Here is a 21,330-nt window from a genome sequence, read left to right as displayed (position 1 = left end):
ATCATAAAACTAAAACTGAGCCAAGTTTAAAAAGTACAGGGAGGTCAGATGGAGCAAAACCACTCAGCGATGGCAAGGCGGACAGGCCACTGTGTGCAAATAACCAGGGTCATTAACGCCACTGATGATGTCAACACCGGTCTCGAGGCCACGGGGCCTAACTGAGCATCAGCCGAAACTAACACAAGCCCTCCAGACCCAGGGCAAATAAAAAGGATTCTGGGGTTAGATGCGGGACACGGGGGACAAGCTGCAATGGGGTGGGGGGGGGGGGGGGGGGGAGTGGGGGGAGGGGCAGAGAGCAGAGCTCAGCTTGGATGGGACTCGGGAGAGAAGGAGCTGCGTCTTACCTTTCGGCCATCGCTGGCGTGACAGTTTACATTCAGGGGGGTGAGCAGGGCCATGAGCTTTTCCTCGTTACCGCTCCTGGGGGGGGGACAGAATGCATTAATAGCAGGTGCTGAGGGACAGTGGCCTGGGCCCCCAGCTAAGGAGTAACAGGATGCAGGTGGGTGAGGCTGAGAGAGAGAGCCTGACAGGCTGTGTGTGCAGGGTGGGGCGGGGCGGGGCTGCCTTCCGAAAACCAGCATCTCCGCTCTCAGCCCACACCCAGCTCTCTGCTCTAGACGACCATGTTGTCGTGGCAGCCAGCCTGTGGCTTATGGCCCCGGCTGCGGGTTCCGCTGACAGAACGAGGAAGAGAAGCCCCAATCCTGTTAGAAGCCTAGATTAGGTTCCCCGCTGGGTCAGGAAGGCCCAGCTGCAATGCAGAGCGCACGGGGGCGGGAACCAGTCAACACTGGGCCAGTGAGTCACCCTCACCAGTGGCCAAAAACCCTCAGTCCAGCCAGCCAATCGGGTAAAGCCGCCCCATCACCATGGTGATGAAAGGACTCCCACAAGCAGCACGTGTGGGGAGGAAGGGGGGTGGGGTGGGGTTCTTGTTAATAGTCCCCACCTCCAAGTCAGGCATTGTCAAAGATGCAGCGCAGGTTCCCCGCCCACCCCCAGCATCACAAAGAGCACAGCAGCGCCCCCCCCCCCCAAAAACATCGGCAGCATACAGCAAGCAAGCAGCCAACCAGCATCCAGGAGGAGACACCAATACTGCACATAGGGGAAGTCATTCACAGATCCTGTGTATGGGAAGGGGGTGGGGCAGAGGGGGAGGATGGACAAAGAGGTGGGGGGAGGGCTGAGTGGGAGGGGGCAGGCAGCAGACTGTACTCACCTTGCTGCTTCCAGGAGTTCGTCCTTCTTGTATTCACCTAAGTGATTGCAGAAAATCATGGTGTCAGAAAGGGGCCGTGTGAGGGGGACTCACGGCAGCAGGAGGCTGGTGTTACGGAGACGCCAGAGAGACCACGCACACACGCACGCACACGCACACGCACACACGCACGCACGCACGCTCACGCAAGCACGCACACGCGGACGAAGACTGCCTGCCTGCCTGCCTATCTGCTCTCTCTCTCTCCCTCCCTCCCTCTCTCTCTCCTCTTCCACTCCCTCCCACCCCTCCAGGTGATGGCGGTGTGACGTGTTGCGCCGGCTTGCGACAGGAGCGTGGCAGGGATGCAGGTCTGCGTCCAGCCTTCAGATTAATTCTCTCTCCATCAGGGCTGGCTGGCCGTTGCGCCGCCACCCGCAGCCCTAATCCCCCCCCCCCCCACCGCCTACCCTCACTCCCCACCCATTTTGAAATATTTGCATGGGAGGAGCTGCTGCCGTCATAACAGAAGGCAAAAATAAATAATAAATGTTTGGATGTCAGCCAACCCCGCCGTTTGCGCGGGGGGAGGAGAGACCATGAGCACTAGGAGTTACTCAGCTCCTCCCCCACATCAGGACCAACATCTGGGGGGGGGGGGGGGGTTGGGGGCGTCACATACAAACACACACACAGGCAGGACTGTGCTTGTGAACACGTTGTTTCCCACTCAGGATGCAGGGATACAGCACCACTGATGCTGCTCCTGCACAGACGCCCGTCCCTCCCCCAACACACCTGATTCCCAGCGAGCGGCCGTGACGACCCAAGCTGGCAAGGGGGGGGGGGGGGGGCGACCGTGTCTAAACGCCGCCTCGCGCTCCAGCTCCTGTAAATGTCATCTTCCGCGGGGCTTGGATTATATATAGACTGCGTGTTTGATTGTGTGACAGTCAGACTGCAGAGGGACGGTGCGGGCGGGGGGAGGGGGGGGAGTAAACACAAACAGGAAGGGCACATCATCACCGCCAGCCACTCTGGGGGATGGTGTAGGCCGGCCATGCACAGGGCGAGGTTGGACAGGGGCGGCCATTGGCACCTGCCGGCTCCATCCTCCAGGTCCCTGACCTGCCAGAGCGCAGGCAGGACGGCGTCACCGCCCAGGTGTCCTGAAAGGCGTCAGACATTTCCAGCACTGCCGTGACAGGGGACGCGACCTGAAAGGCTTCTGGGCTCCCAATCGGGAGTCGGGGCTAACGGGGGCCAGGGTGGAAGGGAGGAAAGGCAGCAGCTCACACTGAACTAGCCAGCCCCTTGTGATGCATTTATATAGATGCCACCCCCCCTCCAAACCTCGAGCAGCCACACGCAGAGCACCGGCGGCCCAGGAACAGAGTCTCATCTGTCAGAATCTCCTGCTGATGCAAAGTGTGCATGTTTAATAAGCATGTGCCCTGGGGGGGGGGGGGGGCGTTCAAGGGCAGCTTCCTTTACTCGGCATGGTCACCATTTAGCCAGCGGACATTTCTGTCGCATAAGCTGCTGTGGCTCATACTCCCTTCAGAGGTGAACTTCAATGAGCATATTAAGGAGCTCGGTGTGGCCATCAACAAGCACACAGCCCGACCATCTAAGCGAAAGTTAAAGGTAAACCAAGTGTGTGACGAACCACGAGGCGCCCTGAGGTTCGGCTGCCAACCCCAGGATCGCCAAAGCAGCCCTGCCCCACCTTCCTCTCACAGCCCCCCCTCTTTGAGCGGATGTCAGCGAGCGCTCAGACGGACCGCAGCCCTGCCCGCCAAGGCCCAGATGGCTGGCGGACCAGCAGGTGTGACACAGGAGCACCCGGCGTAGCCTTCCGGCCTCAACACCGACAAAACAGGGAGCAACAAGCTGCTTCCACACTGCTGGTGTCACCCTGATGGCCGGCTGAGGACTGTGCTAACGTGTGGGAGCAGGGCTTTAAAAAACAAAACAAAAAGAGGAGGAGTGAGTATGTGGGCCAGATACAGAGAAAGAGATGAGTGAGAGAATATCGGTACCAACACCGCGCTTAGCTGTGAAATCCTGACAGTCATCCAAAGGAGCTATTTAAGGAGCACAGTACACACCAGCTAATACCTCAACAACACACCACAGGGAACGAGGAAGCCGGCAGCAGCTGGAGGGCCACGCTGATCCGCAGAGCAGCAGGAGCCGCGGTAAAGCCCGGTATGCCGAAGGACCTCGGAGAAGCCGGCTGAAGCGGAGGAGACGAGGGCGGTTATGAAGAAAGACACGGCTTACATTCTCCAACTGTGAGGAACCCTTTGTTTAAGGGAAACAAATGCAGATACAAGTGCTGGACACGAGGTAGTACAGAGCATTACCACTAGGGGGCAGGCACGGCACCGGAAGGCTCACTGCGATCCGCAAAGGAGAAACGCGGCTAAGCTCCGAGCTCTCCTCACAGGCCTGCACTGCGGTTTACTGGCCAAATCAGCGAAGCACAGGTATGCCCACGGTGTGTGACCAAGAAAAAGTCGCAGTAACCTCTGGTATGTGGAACCAGCTGAGGTCAATGGGGCAGCTGCGGATGATGCGGGGGTGACACCCATAATGCATCTTTTCATTGGCCAGGCCTGCTCAGGGAGTGGTCATCTATCAACAGGAAACAGGAGAAGAGGATTCATCTCCTTCAAAACACTAAACCAACATGGGAGCAGAGAGCTATTCAAATTTTTATTTGCAGAAAGCCATTCACGGGCACTTCAGTCGCGACTAAATTACTGGCTCCTGCCACCCTTTCCTGCCTGGCTGCACACCCACAAGCCCTTTTACCAGATGACAACACTGACAAGAAATGCAGGGGCAACGCTGGGTGACAATCTCATCTCATGGGAGTTACACAAAAATGTTCTGAGAGCAGAACAAAAATTGGTTTAGAGAGATAACCAATCAGATTCTAGAGGAGGTGGGTACAAGTAATTCGACAAGGCAGGACCAACCAATCAGATGTTTTGGTCCTGCTTCCTCTAGTTGCTTGAACCCACATCCTCAACAATCTGATTTGTTAGTTCTCTAAACCAACCATTTTTCGTTTAGCCCTCAGAACATTTTTGTGCAAGTTAAACTCCCGTAGGTGACCTCTATGTCTAACAGGTAAGGACAGACAGACATAACCAGGCATGCTGACACCGTGAAGGTCAATGTTTCACCAAGTTTCACCAAGAAACAGCTTCTCTCGCACCACGGCACTGAAGCAAACGCCCAAGTAGCACCAAGTGTTACCCAAAGGCAGGAGTGTTGGAGCCCCAGAGCCATAGGGGGTGAGCGGTAGGCAGCAGCCAAGCTGGCGTGGGACAGTACACTGAGGAGCAGGCGGGCCGCCGTCCGGAAAAGCAATCCGCCTTCTGTGCGTACAGCGGCGGCTGTGGAATACTAACGATGAAGGTAATTAATTGGAGTTAATGTTGCCTAAGATTGCCTTCTCTCTGCAAACTCCCGTTATTGATGCCCGTGGAGTGCTTCATCAGCAGAACAGGCCTTGTGTGGAGACCCGGCCTGTTTCCCTGAGCACAGCGCTAACACGACGTCGGGGTAAAACTGGGGAACTTGGCCTAATGACCCTAGGACTGGTCATACAGTAATGTGGACAGGCAAGATGGGGGGGGGGGGGGGGGGTGCATAATAAACCATAGACAGTCGTTCACACAAACAGGTGGCAAGTTTCAAGCCAGTCAGGTCAGAATCGGGATGGATGACAGTGGAGGACTCGATCAAAGAGGAGCAGCGTGTGACACCGTGACCCTAAAGGCCCCTGGCAACTACAGACGCTCCTCTGCTTACAAACTTTCAAGTTATGAACTTTCAGGCATACGAACGAAGAGGACTAAGTCCAAATCGTGTTCATTGGGCTCCCGTTTCCTGTCCGTAACATCAATTCTTTTTTCCTGCGCGCCAATTCCGCCTAGTACGACTTCTGCCCGCTACTCCTGCCGCGCAGCAGTGTAGCGTGCGTACTCCCAGCATCATAGTTCTTAGCGCTTGCGAATACCCTTAAAATGATGTTGAATAACAACTTAGGAACATTTCAAGTTGCGAACGGCCATTGGGAATGTATCTTGTTTGCAAGTAGAGGAGCGTCTGTATTTTCCCACGACATCTGATGCTGCAACTGATCACGTTCATCAGGCAGGAATTAAAACCCAAGGAACCCGCTTGGTTGGTGCTGGGTGGTGAGCCAGAAGCACAGAGTGTTCCTCCTTGCCAGGAGTTCTGAGGAGCCACCATAGAACCTCCCAAACCTCCAGACAGAGCCAGAATCGTGGTAGGCAGAGGGGTGCGAGATCCCTCCCATGGTGCCTTCGGAGCAGAGAGAAGCCAACTGGCCTCGAGGGTAAGCCACTCGGTACCCATCTGGTACCGGGAGCAGACCAGAACACTCAGAAGAGAGAGGAGCAGAAGGCAGACAAAACAGAGCAAAGCAGAACACAGCCCCGGGGTCCAGGAAGGAACAGGGAATATCATGGGGAATATCGCTATCAAGCCAGATATGCAAAAAGACCACACACAGCACAAACACACACAGGCAGGCGCGTGTCCCGAACCAGCGCTGTGAGGAGCTGACGCCACACATTAGTGGGTCCATCCGCAGCACAGCAGGAATGGAAATCAATTGATGCAGTTCCCAATTAGCGCGTTCAGGGTGGCTATAAGCGAGGAGACCTAACGAGGGTCTAGAGGGGCCAAAGGGCTCAGGGGGTGGCTGCTCCTGCGGCTCATGATCACAAAGTCATGCCACGGCCCGTGTGTCCATTGCCCTGGGTCTCAAGGTCATGTGATCACTCCTGCTTTAACGCTGAGCAAAACTGTCGGAATGGCTCCCCCCTTTAGCCAGGATTGTTACTCCTCCATAATGAGCCTGGGCCTGCAAATCTGAATTGGATCGCAAGCCCTCGATAACGACACCAGCTCACTGATCCTAAGGGTGAGATGAGGCCCGGGAAAGACATACGGGCCTGCTCTCCCCGCTTCATTTAACACACAGTATAACCGAGCCCTGGAGTGGTGCATATTAAAAACAGCAACACGAACATCACTCCGTGCGATTACAGGGGGAGATAACGGTCGCCTGAGGCATGCCTTGCCACACAGCCAGGAGCCTGGCAGAGCAGGAACGGGACAGGCAGAGTGCCGCCACAGGTAGGGAGCTCATCCTTCCAGATAAATATACCTTCTGATAATGGGAGCAGCAACTCTGCGAGAGGTAAACGACAAGCTCAGAGCCTCGGAAAAACAGCAGCGCTCACAGGGATGAATTAATCATTCGGTGCCTGACAGACTCTGGGACAGGATTCACACTGGCTGAAGGATCCACTGCAGGCTCACACAGATCAAGGGGCAGAAGATGCAGAGCTTGTGAAGAGCTTCAGCAGAGCACAAGCCTCCATCGTCACTTTGTGCCCCACCCCACACCCCCACGGCCACACTCATCGGCCGCAGGAGAAGGTAACAAATCGATCAGGGGCCACTCTGTTGTTCTGCTTTTATGGGATACGACATTTAGTGGTGATCGATACCTAAGGGGATGGCAAGTGTTTATGGGAAATGTAGGCTGATTGCAGGTTCCAATCATCAGTCCATCATCACCTTCCAAATGCCCTCCACAGACCTCCACACCTACAGAGACGAAGTCAGTGTTGAAACGTTTCCTTAAACGGTCCCAACCGCCAGCACGTCACGACGTGCGACCTCCACGCCCCCTTCTGCATCCACGCATCACGTGTCCCAATGACCCGAGCAGGAGCTCGTCTCGACACGATCGATATCCAGACCCAGGAGAGTGCGCAGGCATCTGACAAGCTCTGACGTCAGCTCTGCCCATATAATGGCCTGGGGGGTCATATTTAGAAGCTGACACAGGTTGCCCAGTGCCCGATCAATGGCATTTACATCCTGAGGTCAGGGAGAGACAAAGCAGAGAAGACGGAAAGACCTGAAGCGCATGCGGTGTCTGCTTCTCCGAGGAGGAGGGACAGCATGACATGGTGGTTAGAAAGGATCACAGCATTAGCCAGTCAACAGGAAGCGCCAGTGCTGCTGATTAACAGCTATAACCCTGAAACCTTGTAGAAGGACGAAGCTAGCAGGCAGCCTGCTGGTCATTAAAATGGTAGACGTGGGACAGCTGTGAGCCACAGAGGGGCCCGGCACTGAGCAGGGCACCGGGAGAGAAGAGCAGAGCACACACAATCTCGTACCGGCTGCACACCGAGAGAGGTGGCCTCATGCAACTCAGGCATGTCCCAGAACCTCATGGCTGATCCAGAGCAGGTTAGGCTAATCCAGTTAGCTTTTTTTTTTTTTTTGTTTACTTTAACTGTCTCAGCTCCATACTTTATCACTGTTGCTTTTAAGCAATTTGTACAGCCAGAAAAGCAGTGGAAAAGCCCTTTCCCCAGCCTCAAACAGCCTGGGGGGGGGGGGGGGGCGCTTCATGGGCTCCCGGGAAAGACGACGTGCTGCCAAACCGATTGGCGGGCTCGTGCTAACTGGGGATGTTCACCACCAGCTGGCAGAAGCCATTTAAGATGAATGAGCGGCTGCAGAGATATTCCTTCCCCTAAAAGAAAAGCCTGGGGCAAGGAGGTCGAACTTCGTTAGAGACGACACTTTTAAATCTCGAGGGAACGGAGTAGGGAACAGGCTGCATAATCAACGGCTCCCAGCCGCTAGCAGCCTCTTCCCCTTCATTATCTGCTGCCAGCGAGATTTATCCCCTCTCCTACGGGCCTAATGGTGACACCAACCACCTTTTAGCGCCACAACTTTAAAACTGACAAAACACCCACAAATCCCTGCCCCGCCCCCCACTCCAGCGCTAACTCCCAACCCCAAAGCTAAAATTAAAAACTGTGGCTGCTGTTTTGTTCAAGGGGACACAGATTAATCCCACCACAGCACACGGCGGACCGACGCTCACTGACCGCCAATCTGCGAACGGGAGCAGGCCGGAGCGGAGCTCCAGCGGTTCCCATGGTGATTAAAAGACGGATCATCCACATTAACCAGAGAGACATTACAGATGTTCTTTTCACATTATCTCCTTCCTGTGGATTCCGCCTAAACAATTAATTTAACGCAGCACACAACAGTAACTATAGGAATGGCAAAAAAAAAAAAAAAAACACCGTATTTTCCAGAAAATGCTTTCTCAGGTTACCGTCCATCACAGAGATGGACAGACCAGCCGCCTGCCGCCGTAATCAGCTCCTCCCCCCCCCCGTTCATGTTTATTCATCTCCTCCTGCTGGTGATTAATCCCCGAAAACCCCAGGAGTGTTTGGCCAGGCAGGGGTGCTGAGACGGCCAACCATCAACACCAAGAGCTGCCACGGGCTGGAGCGTTGGCGGGGGGGCAAGCTGGTGGTCACCCAGCCGTGGAGACAACAGAAGGAAAATGGGCGACGCAAAAATGTGTTTTGGTGGCCTAGCAAGAGGCGACTATGCAGATTTATGCGAGCTCATATTTTCACCTTCAGGCAACAGGAGGTACCGACGACGTCCCATTTACAGAACAAGGAGGCGGAAAGATACAGCCCCGCTTCTGGCTGGACACTATCACGCCACTCTCACGACCCCGTGCTGCCATAACAGAGCAGATATCCATTCAGCATCACAGGCTAGAGGCTCTGCCTCGCCGAGGGTGGGGATCAGGCCTCGACTCTACCAACGACGAATCCGGAGAGCGTTGATCATCCCCCCCAACCCCCAAGTCTAACACACTCCACCTTTGGATCTGGCAGTGATACCTACTGCAGGACACTGATCGTTACAGTGTTTTAGGAGCGGAACCAGACACCCACCTTGGCCAGTTTCAAGGCCCTAAAACCACGCACACGGATCCCTGCGATTCTGCCTTCGTTTGACTTAATCAGCGCTGGTGACGCAGGGAGCTGGAGAAGCACCCGTTTGGGTCGCGATTCAGTCGCCGTGAGCCTCATCTGCAAAAACCATCAGGGGCACGATGGGTGTAAAGTACGGCAACAGTCAGACAAAAAAAAAACACGTGGCAACTTCAGTGCTGAAAGCGGAGGAGGGAGTAGCAGAGATTGCGCATTCGAAACTGCACTTCAGATTACCTTCAGAACTCCATATTCACAGCCACTCGACACGGCTGTATGTCTCTCTCAGATAAATTACAGGTAAAACTCCATTTAGGAGGCAGGCTTGCTATCGATCACCATTCATCAGCTCCACTGCCGCCGATGATCCATTCATACCTCACGTTGCCGGCTGCTTGCTCTCAGCCCGGCGCGGCCTGTCTGAGCCCAGTGGCACAAAGCGGCCGTCTAACCAAGAATTACGGAGACGTGACAGAAGCCATCCCCGCTGATTAGTGCAGGGGGCTGTGAAGCCGGCTCATCTGTAAATACCGCTTTCCGCGGCGCCCGGCCTGACTCTCCTGTGCCCCCCTCCCCACCGCTCACCCGCCCACCCGCTCTCAGTGGCGTTAGCATCTCGCTCAACTCCGCCACTTTTCCGCACCAGAGAGCTCATTTCTTTTCAGGGGCAGCGCGGCGGCGGCGGAGGGTAAATGACGGATGTCCGCAGGGAGCACGGCCCGGCCGCTGGCCCCTGCTCGAGAGGTGGAGCCGTGTGACGCAGCGGGTACGATCACACTGCACACTGCACAGCCAGTGCGAAGAGTGGGATGCTGCTTCCGTACAGCCACTGCACCATGTTTACATTTATTCATCTGACGCCTTTATCCAAAGCAACTTAAAATGAAGGGAACAGTTACAATTCAACCGGGATTTGGTCCCATGACCTTTGCATTGGTAACACTATACTCAGATCGCGGAGATACAGCCTATATTAAAATGCCTGTATTAAAATGGTCCTCCTCCGACTGCGTTAATTATAAGGCCAAACAATCTTGGGAGAAACTGTCGCTGGAGGGGTGAGGGACCTACATTCCCCGCCCCATGGAGCGGCTTCATGATGCCGAATTGTTAGACCTCTCCTGCAGATAACGAGATGGTACTCATGCTGCTGCTGACGCGCTCATCGCCCACAAACCCGCAGCACAAATGCAGCTCCTAAATGCGGGAGCCGGGTCGATGGGCCCTCAACAGCTGAAAGTGAGAAGCGGGCAAGTTTCACCGCTTCTGTTAACAGCGCCATTCTTTACATTATCCAGAATCACAAGGCAGCACCATCACGTCAAGCCACAGCAAGCCACCCAGAGATGCTGCGTTACGCTGGGCTATGCTGCCAAAACTCCAGTGCCTCTCCTCTACAGCACCTTCTGAAGATGCATCTTCTCAGGACCGTGGGCAGAGGATGCTGGGAAACGGCACGGCAGCCACCCTACACACACGATGATCCTGTTGCATGCCCCAACTGCCCAGTTTGATCTTGTCTTTCCCTCCCTTCCCTTCTGTGTTAGGGACACGACCCATGAGGCATATACTCTGTACTCTCTGCTTGAGATTCTGCAGTCTCTCCCAGGACCGTAATCGCTGCTGTCTTCCCGGCTAAAGGCCTTTTGCATCCAGCAGACTCTCTCAATTTAAGCCTAAACTTCATTTACCACCTAGGGACTGATTTCATTGATGGACTCATTAAAATTCTTGATGCCGTCAGCGCGTCACGGTGACATTGAGCACTTCCTAGCAACATCTGTATGGGCCGCGTCATGCCGTGGGGGCCGGCATGGGGAAGAAAGCATGCATGCACACAGCACAGACAGACAGACGCTCAGACACTGAGCTGTCCTCTCCTCCACCCTGGGAGAGCACGTTTATACTGCGGTTACGCATGCTACCCCGGATATGCTCTGCACCTCCTGCGCAGACGCTGGGCCGCAGGGTGCAGCTGCCTGCGTCCTGCCTAAACTCGTCCCCCGCAGGAGTTGCATTTCCGAGGCGATGAGGTCCCTCCCAACGTGACCCTCAGGGCCGAGACAGCAGCCTAGAGTGACCCAGCTCACTGTCCGACGGCTGTTTATACACCAGTGAAGAGTAGCTGGCACACTGTGACTGTAACTCCGCCCCCGGGCCAAGAAAACTGCCGGAGTAACAGCGAACACCATGGACACGGGAGGGTTGGGCGCTACCGCGGTCGGTAATTCAGGTATACAATGCTGGCGGCTACATGCGGCCACCAGTGTGATGTAAGCAAGGGTCTACAAGTATGTGCAAATTCAGAATGATAATAGAGAGAGAGAGAGAGAGAGAGAGAGAGAGAGAGAGAGAGAGAGCGAGCGCACACTCCAAAGCGGGAAGAATTAATGATATGAGCAGAGAGAGAGATACGAGGCCGCTGACAGGAGCACACGTACTGTGACAGGGAAAACACGAACACATGCAGCCTTACATGCTCACACACACTCCCAGTTGTACACACTGACACGCACACTGACACGCACACTGACACGCACACTGACACGCACACTGACACGCACACTGACACGCACACTGACACGCACACCGGGTCCGGCGGCACAGTACTCACCGGTGAGGACGGCCTTGGCAGATGGGTCGGCGAGGTCCAGGGCCGACTTGCCATCGGTGTTGCGGATGTTGGGGTCGGCGCCGTGCTGGAGCAGCACTGTGCAGGGGAAACACAGGCAGTAGCTGAGCTCGGACAGGCACAGGCCGCCACCGCCCGCCAGCACGCTCCTGGCCATGGCCGCCGCACACGTGCATCGCACACCGGTGCACCGGGGAGGGGGCGCCACGGCGACGCGGAGAGCCACACCACAGGACACGCCAGGCTAGTCCACGTGACCTCGATCACAGACGCGAGAGCAGAATAGTAAAGACTCCCATCCCCTGCAGCCCCCAGGAGAGGGGCTGGTCTGGCCCCCACCGAGAGAGCGAGCGACTCAGAGCGACACAGCGCCTACGACACACTGTCCCCGAACTGTCTGCGTGCTTCTCCTCGTGCGCCAAGCTTCCCTCTCTCCCTCTCTCCCTCTCTCCGCACTCCTTCTCACACCCTAATCAGCTGCTCTGCGATTCAGCGGCGCGACCGCGGCAAGAGCCAGAGACAAGGGGGGGTGGGTGGGGGGGGGGCACGTACAGGTACGGTGTGCGCAGGGGCATAGGCGCACCTGCAGACCAGCAACACGCCACGGGTCGCTCCACAGCACTCTGACAACGCCACCTTGTGGTCGCCAGCCATCCTGACAGACTGTGTGTCCCCCCCCACCAGCGTATAAACAGGTGAAATGCACAGCTAACCTAGTGACAGCGAGGCAGAGAGGAGCCTGGATTACCAACAGTACTATGGGGCTGGGGATCTCGACGTGCACAGCGGCAAACTTTAAAGGCCTGCCGGTTTCGTGTTTTAGACTGACAAAGGTGCAGCGATGCATAAAATACTCCCTCCGCAAGGAGATTTAACAGGCAGGAACAAGCCATTCGCTTCCTCTGTATTTGTGTGGACGTACAGCACCACCCCCCCAAGGAGTGACTCTGGGGTTAAAATCAGGCAGCTCCCCTGACAAGCTGCCCATCAATCAGGTGCTGAGCCCCCCCTCCCCCGGGTCGGCAGCCTGGTACCAGGCAGAGTGCAGGCGACAAGCGGGGACTCGCTGCACAGAATACCAAAAAGCCACTGGGGGGGGGGGGGGCTGTTCAGGGCCACAGGTGCACAGCACGTGGGAAGGGGGGGGGGGCACTGCAGGGGACTGAGTGACAATACAGAGCAAATGACTGCAGTTAACTGGCATTAAGGAAAGAAAATGGACAGAAAACTCCTGGGGGGGATGAGGGCTGTTCATCTCTCCCACCCCCATTAGCCACTATTCTGGGATAGGAAGCAAAGGGACAGAACAGCTACTGATGCTGGGGGGGGAGGTTATCTAAGAGGCATCTCAGTGTCTCGTAGATGGAAAGAGTATGTATCACTTCGCCAACTGCAAGCAAGGTGTGGGGGGTGGTGTGTGTCACTCCAGCGAGGGGGGGTGGGGTGGTCAGAGAGCACGCAGACAGGTAGAGCATGCGTGTCACCCCCCCTCCCAACCGGATTCACCCGGGAGAGACAGCCGGGCACGCAGAAACACAACGCCACACGTCCACTCACAATGCAGCTCTTGCTATCTTGGAACAGGTGGCTTTTGTCTATAAAAGGAAAAACTTGTGCCCCCCCCTCCATCCCCCAAATGAAGGGAACATGTCCGCGTCTCTGTGAAACACATTCAGGAAGAACGCAAAGGCTTTAAAGTACTCCCTCATCAGCGAGGCTCAATCCAGGGACAAAAACAGCACAGAAACAGCCAACTGTAACTGGGCGGGTTAAAACCTCTGGCTTGGTGGGGGGGGGGGGGGGGGGGGGGGACAGGAGCAGGGGCCAGTTTTCCCTTCCAGCTGGCAGGTGACCTTGATGGTTTTGCCGGACGGGAGTCAGGACCCAGCAAGGCCTGTTCGTCTGGGAATGAGCCGCAAGAGAAATATAAAGAAGCAGACAGGCAGGTCCCCGACGCGGATGGGAGGGGCAGCCACCCCACCAGCCCTGCTGAGCAGATGACCAAGGGGTCACACGCACCCCACCCCACCCACCAGGTACAGTAGATGCGGAGATAACGGATTACTCTCACAATCCCACGCTCCACTGCCCCTACCAGCGCAGCATGCCACGGCGCCAACCACTGCCGCATGCGCTGCGTTTTACGCATTAATGAGAGCCGTCATTAACAATCAGAGGGTGTAAAGAGGGAAGCGTTTATCCAAGCCGCCTGGCTCATGTCCGGCTGGGGAAATAAGTTACCTATAGCCTGCCGGGCACAGCACGCAAAGGCCGGCCCCCATAACAGCCCCCAAGTCTGAGTAATAAAGGGGTGAGGGACACCTCCAGGCAAAGGGTGTAATTACAGCCCACACCCCCACCTTTTCAGATGCAGAGCACCTAGTACACGCTCACAACCTGACGTTAAATGCCCCCCCTAACCTCAGAAATTGAAGTATCTGGGAGACAGGCAGCTCGGAGAGACCATAAAGAACACTGACCCATATTCTGCCAGATGGTTCACAACCAAGTTGTCAATAACACTCACCACACTTCTGATTTGCTCCATTTTCATATGCTTTCATGGGAGGAGGTCAAATTCATTTCATTTGTTTTTGACTTTGACTTTATGTCAAAAACACACACTGCTGGGATTATACATGCAAAGTCCTGGAGGGAAACGGCCGTTGCACCTTTGCGTGGGGTTTGACGTGACCCCAGCAGGGCAGAGGCTGAATGGCTTTGAGATCCAGCCGCATCATCCATTCAGATCATGCTGCTGGGGGGGGGGAGGCCAAGAGCACAGTGTACCATACGACAATGATGGAAGAAGTGGTAACCCAGAGCACAGTTAACGGGGCCCTTGGGGCAATGAAACGCAGATTCCATAGCAAAAGCGAGTGGAGAGCAGCGAGAGAGAGAGACAAAGAAAGCAGTGCCCCCTTCCCCCCGTGCCTCCCCCCCCCAGGCAGAGCAAACAGGCAAACATGGAGAAGAGCGAGCCTGAACATTAGCATCAGCAAGGAAGGGCCTGCATGAACAACAAACAAACGGAGGGGGCCGTGGTGGGAGACTCAGCGGCCCTCTTTCGACTATTTAAACGGGGGGGGGTGACTTTTCAGCAAGATAGGATAAGATCAAGCTAGTAGAGGAGGAGACAAAGCGACCCATACCTTTCTGAAGCTACTGCCGACCCCCCCTCCCCGAAATACCAGTACCCCATCCAAAAAAACCGAGGCTGGTTGTGTAAACAAAAACCCAGCTGTCACGGCGCGCCTGACCTGCCACACGGTGCAGCGCCTGAGACAGTACAATGGCAGAATGCTGTCCAAACAGCCCCCACAGTGTAGTTAAAATAAAATAATAAAATCTGCTAGTGCTGGATATACTTCACATAAACGCAATACGGCTGAGAGGAATGGCACAGCCAGGTTAGTGAAAATGAGCGTCTACACATCCAAGCCCTTGCCTGCCAACAGGCCGCTCTCTTCCAAAAGGACTCCCCTCCCGGCTGGTACGCGCTGCGCTCCCGTCACTAGAGTATGCCAGGTCCCCACTCCAAACTCCACTGTTACTAGAGATATTTTTGAAAAGGCAAATGCGACCCTATGTTGCTAAGAGACATTTGTCATCACCGTTCCCTCTAACAGCGCCACAGGACATGGTGAATCTGATAAAATATCCTCTCCCGTGATCGGGTGGGTGTCAGATCAAGCACAGGGTTCTTCGGTGGGCCTGTGCCTCTGAAGTCATCCAGTGAGAGCTTCCAAAATCACAGACTCACTGCCAGCTGTGTGAGGTGTTTGTGACAGCACTGCACCGCTTTCAGAGGGACCAGGAGTAGCACTGGGGCAGTCACCTTGCACGCAGCGAGGTCGTCCTTCGTGATGTTCTGTGGCCCTCCCCTGCTGCTCCATTCTGTGATTTATTAGGGAGAACATGGACGTCGGCAGCCGAAACTGGGCCTAGCGGTTCCTCTGACAGCTGGGGCGGCGGCAGGACACCCACAGTGGGACTGCGGCCCGCGGCGGTTAAAGAGGAGGAGCGGCGTTTGCCCACATCAAACAAATAAATAACACGCAACAATGGAGAAGCGGAAATGAAAAGAAGGGCATCATTACACCCCCGACATTTCGACTGAATCCAGTGAGCAAGCGGCCCAGCGGGCACTGCAAACTACTGGCGAGCCTGTCAGAATAGCTACCAGGTGGGCGTATTTCAGCCCCGGCGGGCGAACGCGGGACGCCACCGACATCCCAACCTGCAGCTGAAAAGCCCACCTACGGCGGCAGGACACAAGTGCAGGCGCAGATGACACAGAGCAGGTCGAATTACGCGGAGACTGACACGGAGTAAAGAGACACTCATTTAAGCAGTTACTCCCCCGACCCAAGCTCAACATGACACTAATGAATAATGCGTGTGGGCTAAACGTCCCATTTTAAGGGGCCAAAATATGCCTTATCTGGTGTGTTTGATGGGAAGCTCATTTTCTCTCATGGTATACACTCTAGAGATTTATCATTCACTTTCCTTAAGGTTCCTCGGAGATTAAAAAATAATTATGCTCCAGAAATTGTTCATATTTTGGTTTAGACCCCTTGTGCTGACCACAGACGCTGCAACTGCCGTACTAAGGCACCACATCATATGATGCATTCCGCAACGTAAACTGTGGTGAATGGGCTAAAAACAAATCAAACACAGTAAAACAGTGTCTGTAAATCATAAAAGGAACCGGACTAGACCGTCACAACCGCAGACACTCTTGAGGGACAATAATTCAATTATTTTCATGGCAGAACCTCATTCCTCAGGAATAGAAACGGTTCCGGAACAGATTTGAATTTCTGGGTAATTACATCAGATAAAGCGCAAAGACAGAAAACAGGCACATAGGGAAGGTCGGTCCCCACACCGACGGTGCAGCTGTAAGACGAGCCCTCTGCCGATGCCTTAAATGCAGACTAACGACAAGAAAATACAGAGGTATGCCAAGAAAGCAGGAGTCATTCATTACCACGCATGAGGACAAGTCACATATGTTTAGTCTGTTCTGACACCAATGATTAGCCAATTTGTTTCATTAGTTATACAGACATATACAAATGCACACATATACATACATACACCCACATTTGCACACACAGTACTGTGCAAAATTCTTAGGCAGTCAAAGAAAATGTTTAAAGCTGTATATCTGTATATCTACTCAAATGGCAGCACAATTTAACATTAGGCAAATTAACCACAACACAAAGAATAAACAAGAGATCCTTTTGTTTTTCCAAAAATATAGTTGGATCCTTGTTGGATGGAAGGTTTAGTTCCCAAACCTTTGCTCAGGGGCACCTCAGCCATTCCATGTATTTGTTAAATTTCACCATGAGCTCAAATAATTAATAAACTTAATTAGTGAAGTTATTGGATGGTTGCTGCAAATAGAGGGCCGACTTCAGCAGAGGTTTTGAAATGGCTAAGTTAACGCGCTTTTACAGACATATCATCATATTTGTTACACAAACAAAGACCATTTAAACACTACATTTTCTTTGCCTGCCTCAGACTTTTGCACAGTACTGTATATAAATATAGAAAATCCCTTCAGAGCCCTGGGAAAAGGAGATGCGTCATTTTACCACAATGGTAGCAGTCCAACAGTAGTCTGTCTGTCATTCATCTATCTGTCTCGGTTTCAGATTTCAAACACAAGTTACAGACCTTTTCATTTGCTCAAGCCTTTAATGTTCCTCACCCATAATACGCTTTGTTGTTTTGTTATGTTTACTTTATTCTATATAAGCATCTTTGTGATCCAAGCACTATATAAATGAAATGTGTTGTTGTTATTGTTGTATTGTGAAGGGTGGCTGCCCTTCACAGACAACCTACTCTACGAAAGAGAGCAAGCTGAGGGAGGCGTAAAGACAATTTCCCCACAGGGATCAATAAAGTATCTATTATTATTATATTATCATTATTATTATTATTATTATTATTATTATTATTATTATTATTATTATTATCATCATCATCAGTAGAGTGAACATTAAGCTTCAGTCAAATGCAGATTAAAATGCATCCAATTAAACCAAAGCTGCAATAAGTAACTACTACCACAAAGCGCAAAAAGTCTTGTCAGACATGCTAGGCTCCTGGGAAACAGTGATGAAAAAAGCACTGATGCTAAAAGACTCAATGAAGGATGCAGAATGAAATAAATGCAGGGGGCATCCTGTGCGACATGGAACCAAGCGCAGGGCTGCGTTTCCAGGGGAAGCGCTTACCAATGCACACGTCGATTTTGCCTTTGATTGCGGCCTCATGCAGGGGTGTGTAGTTCCAGTTGTCGCGGGCATTTGGGTCTGCTCCCTGGCACAGCAGTAGGCCTACCACCTCAGCGTGGCCGAACGAGCAGGCATTGTGCAGCGGGATCAGCCCACCATCGTCGCGGGCGTGCACATTGGCGCCCGTCTGCAGGAGGTGCTCCACCACGTCCTTCCTGCCAAACCCTGAAGGATCAGGGACCAAGAGGCAAATGGTGACTTCAGAAAGCAAACACAAAGCAGCAGGCTTTACCAGAGGCAAACAACAGGTTTACCCATCACTAGCCCTATTTTACTACAGATCGCACAAGAGACACCATTTTGATTAAAAAAAAAAAACTAAGCCACACATCTACCAAAACTAGTTCTTTAAAGTGTTAATAATCCCTATTCCCGAACTGATGATATGGGTGACCAACGTTAGCAATCTTTGGCAGACTGATTTCAGCATTCCCAAGCCAATGTATTCTCAAGAGGATTACATGATGTTCACAGGGAAAACTCCAGCTCAGAGCCAAATGTGTCTATGTTATATACAGCTGGCTAAATATGGTTCTTTTAAGGCCTCAAAGACGTTCTGAAGTGCATAAGGGCTTTTACGACATCCTGTTGAAATATTCATACCAAAGCATGTTTGCACTGCCTTTTAAAAAGAGGACCATAAGTTCTCCTGTTTAATATGAACAGTCACGGGAACATTAATTCACCAAATTCCAGTCCTGATATACATTACAAGAACATTCCTATGTACGTATCTACATGTACATTATTTATGCGTACAGCCTAGTCCCTGTGCAGAGAAATGCCTGAACACATCAAGATCCAGTTGAAATCCAGTTGTGGTTATCATGTCCTTTGAGGAATCCAGCCAAATTTATAGTTCGAATCCATAATTAACGAGCCAAAAACATCAATCACACAAGAGCAGCTTATATTGAAACTTCCGAAATCTCGTTGCCAAAACGCCCAATAGCTTTGCATTTCATCCCAATGCAGTAGTTTTAAAGTAGTTTGAGATTCGCCGAGTCTGTTTTTATCTTGTCTTAGTTCACGGGTCGTAATGTCTAAGCCTGTACCAAAAGTGACCGTGTTGCCGTGATTTCGCATAATCCTCCTGGTGTAGTTAAATCAGTTACAACAGTCATATCTTAATTTCATACATACGCCAAATTTTTATTTAAAACACATAAAATGCAAACGGAGAACACAATTGTCGAAATACACTAGCACGGTATACAGTTGTATTAACCGTCATCCTCACAGTACCATTACCGAACCGAGCCAGGCGTGTTTTATATCATTGCATGGCATGATTGTATAAAGCTGCACATTGCTTACATACCTATAATGCGCCGGGCCCGTGTAACACTGTTAAACTACAGCAAATACGGAAGAATGCGGACCCGGTTATTCCTAAACTGACGGATTTAATCTGTCACGTTTTACAGAAACGCCGTTATGTTTTTGACAGACGGGGAGCGTCATTTCGCGTTATTTTACACAGTCTTTTTGCGTTATGGTGTTTCTGTGTTATTTCGTGCTGTAAAAATAAACGGAGAGCCGTTTCTAATATGAGTGCACCGGTACCAAAACAAATAAACAAATGTAAAAAATAACAGCAAAGGAATAAAATAACGCGGTTCGGTCCTCATTTAAATTAATAATAACAATAACAATATTTTCAGGCGAGGTGCCCTCACTCCGTAAACACGGTTACCCATCCAGCTAACCTGCAGCCATCGCTGCCCCCATCCAATCCCCCGTACCCCCCGACGGCGGAGCGCGGTGCAGACCTGCGGCGAAGTGCAGCGGGGTGGACTTGCGGCCGGCCATGTCCTTGGCGTTCACATTCACCGAGTCGACGAGCCGCTTCACCCGGGAAACGTCCCCATTGCGGCAGGCCTCGAAGAGCTCCCGAAAAGCGCCGCCGGCCCCCGGGCTGGAGCCGCCCGAGTCCGGGCTCGAGCCGCCGCTCGCGGTGGAGCTAGAGCCACTGGAGCCGCTGCTACCACTGCCGCTGAGGCCCGGGGCGGGCAGGTCCGGGGAGGCCGGGGCTACCTCTGAATCCCCGCCGCCGTCTTGCTCGGCGCCCGCAGGAGCCAAGATCGCTGCACCCACAGGTCCCGGAGGAGAGCCCGGAGGGGTGAGCGAGAGGGAGGCGCTCCGAGGAGGAGACGACAGGGTCTGTTGCTGTTGCTGCTGAGACGAGCGACGAGACGCCGCCATTTTCACAACAATCCCTCTGGCAACAAAACAGCTCTACTGGCTTCCGGGAAAATGGCCGTGCTTCCGGTATTCTTCTTCGTCTTCTTTACAGGCACTATGCTGCCACCTGCACTTGCTAACAATTCGTACGGGAAATTAAAATTTTAAGATTATGTTTGTGAATTCATTTTAAAACAGACGGTGCCAGTGACTAAGAACCACGTGTTTGACCTTAAGATATTTTGGCTGAGAGAAAATCTCATGACATCATGAATGCCGACTACCAAATGAATCCTTGATGTCGGCTAAAACTTTTTGTAGGGTTGCTATATGGACTCCGCGAACATCTGTGTGCGTTATAGTAAGGAACCTCGACTTGCCACCCCAGTAAAGTTTTCCAGAACAACTTAATCATGCTGTCGAGCATACAGAATGGCCAAAGAGTTTTGCCTATCTCTGTCTACTACTGTATCACACACAGATCTCTTTTGAGGAGAATAAAAAAAACAAATAAGTGTTTATTAAGGTGTTGCACATGATCTGTGCTGTGAGCCTTATGTTTTGCTGTGTCATTGCCCCCTCCCTTGGAGCTGTTTGGGGTTTCAGCACTGTTTGTCCAGTAGGGCTAGGTGACACAGTAAATCACCTCATCACAGACACCCTTATCTTTCATTGTTTATTGTTATTGCTTACTGGACAGTCCTGTCCACAGCAACATATGTCTGGCAAAGAATCAATTTATTTGTCAGCAGAATTTTGCTGAGACCATCCTTTTTCACGCATCTGTCTCTTTAGAGGGGGTGCCAATCAATCTGTCATCGCGTGAGCGTGCTTGAAGGTCGGCTGGCACACGCAATGGCGGTGAGACAAGCTCTGACAGGGAGGTGCTTCTGAAGGTGGGTCTGAGGGAGGTTATGCATTGCGAATGGCTGCTGGTGTGTGGGCTCCATAAAGAGACCAGACTTCAGGGCTCGTTAAGCACAGTGAGGCAGGAGGGATGGCTGACAGACAACCAATGGCAGCTGACCAGGCAGGCCAACAGTAGTCAATCTTAAGAAGCTCCACTACATTCCTTGGGCCCCACCCACCACT

The 21,330-nt window shown here is 52.8% G+C and overlaps 1 protein-coding gene across 2 annotated transcripts in view; it reads right to left on the bottom strand.

The window, feature by feature from the left end:
• tnksa (tankyrase, TRF1-interacting ankyrin-related ADP-ribose polymerase a) overlaps nucleotides 1-20,306 on the bottom strand; it is a 35,963-nt gene extending 15,657 nt beyond the window's left edge. For both annotated transcript variants that reach the window (XM_023808454.2, XM_023808455.2), the window contains exons 1-5: nucleotides 19,827-20,306; nucleotides 17,995-18,219; nucleotides 11,711-11,806; nucleotides 1,232-1,268; nucleotides 351-426 (exon numbers count right to left, since the gene is read on the bottom strand). In XM_023808454.2, coding sequence (XP_023664222.1) covers nucleotides 351-426; nucleotides 1,232-1,268; nucleotides 11,711-11,806; nucleotides 17,995-18,219; nucleotides 19,827-20,259 — 867 coding nt within the window. In that variant the 5' untranslated portion in view covers nucleotides 20,260-20,306. The remainder of the gene's footprint in view (nucleotides 1-350; nucleotides 427-1,231; nucleotides 1,269-11,710; nucleotides 11,807-17,994; nucleotides 18,220-19,826) is intronic.
• Nucleotides 20,307-21,330: the final 1,024 nt, after the last annotated feature.

This window comes from Paramormyrops kingsleyae, chromosome 7 (assembly GCF_048594095.1).
Source record: "Paramormyrops kingsleyae isolate MSU_618 chromosome 7, PKINGS_0.4, whole genome shotgun sequence".
NCBI lineage: Eukaryota > Metazoa > Chordata > Actinopteri > Osteoglossiformes > Mormyridae > Paramormyrops > Paramormyrops kingsleyae.
The sequence above is the reverse complement of the archived record's forward strand: the minus strand, read 5'-3'. Positions and strand labels throughout refer to the sequence as shown.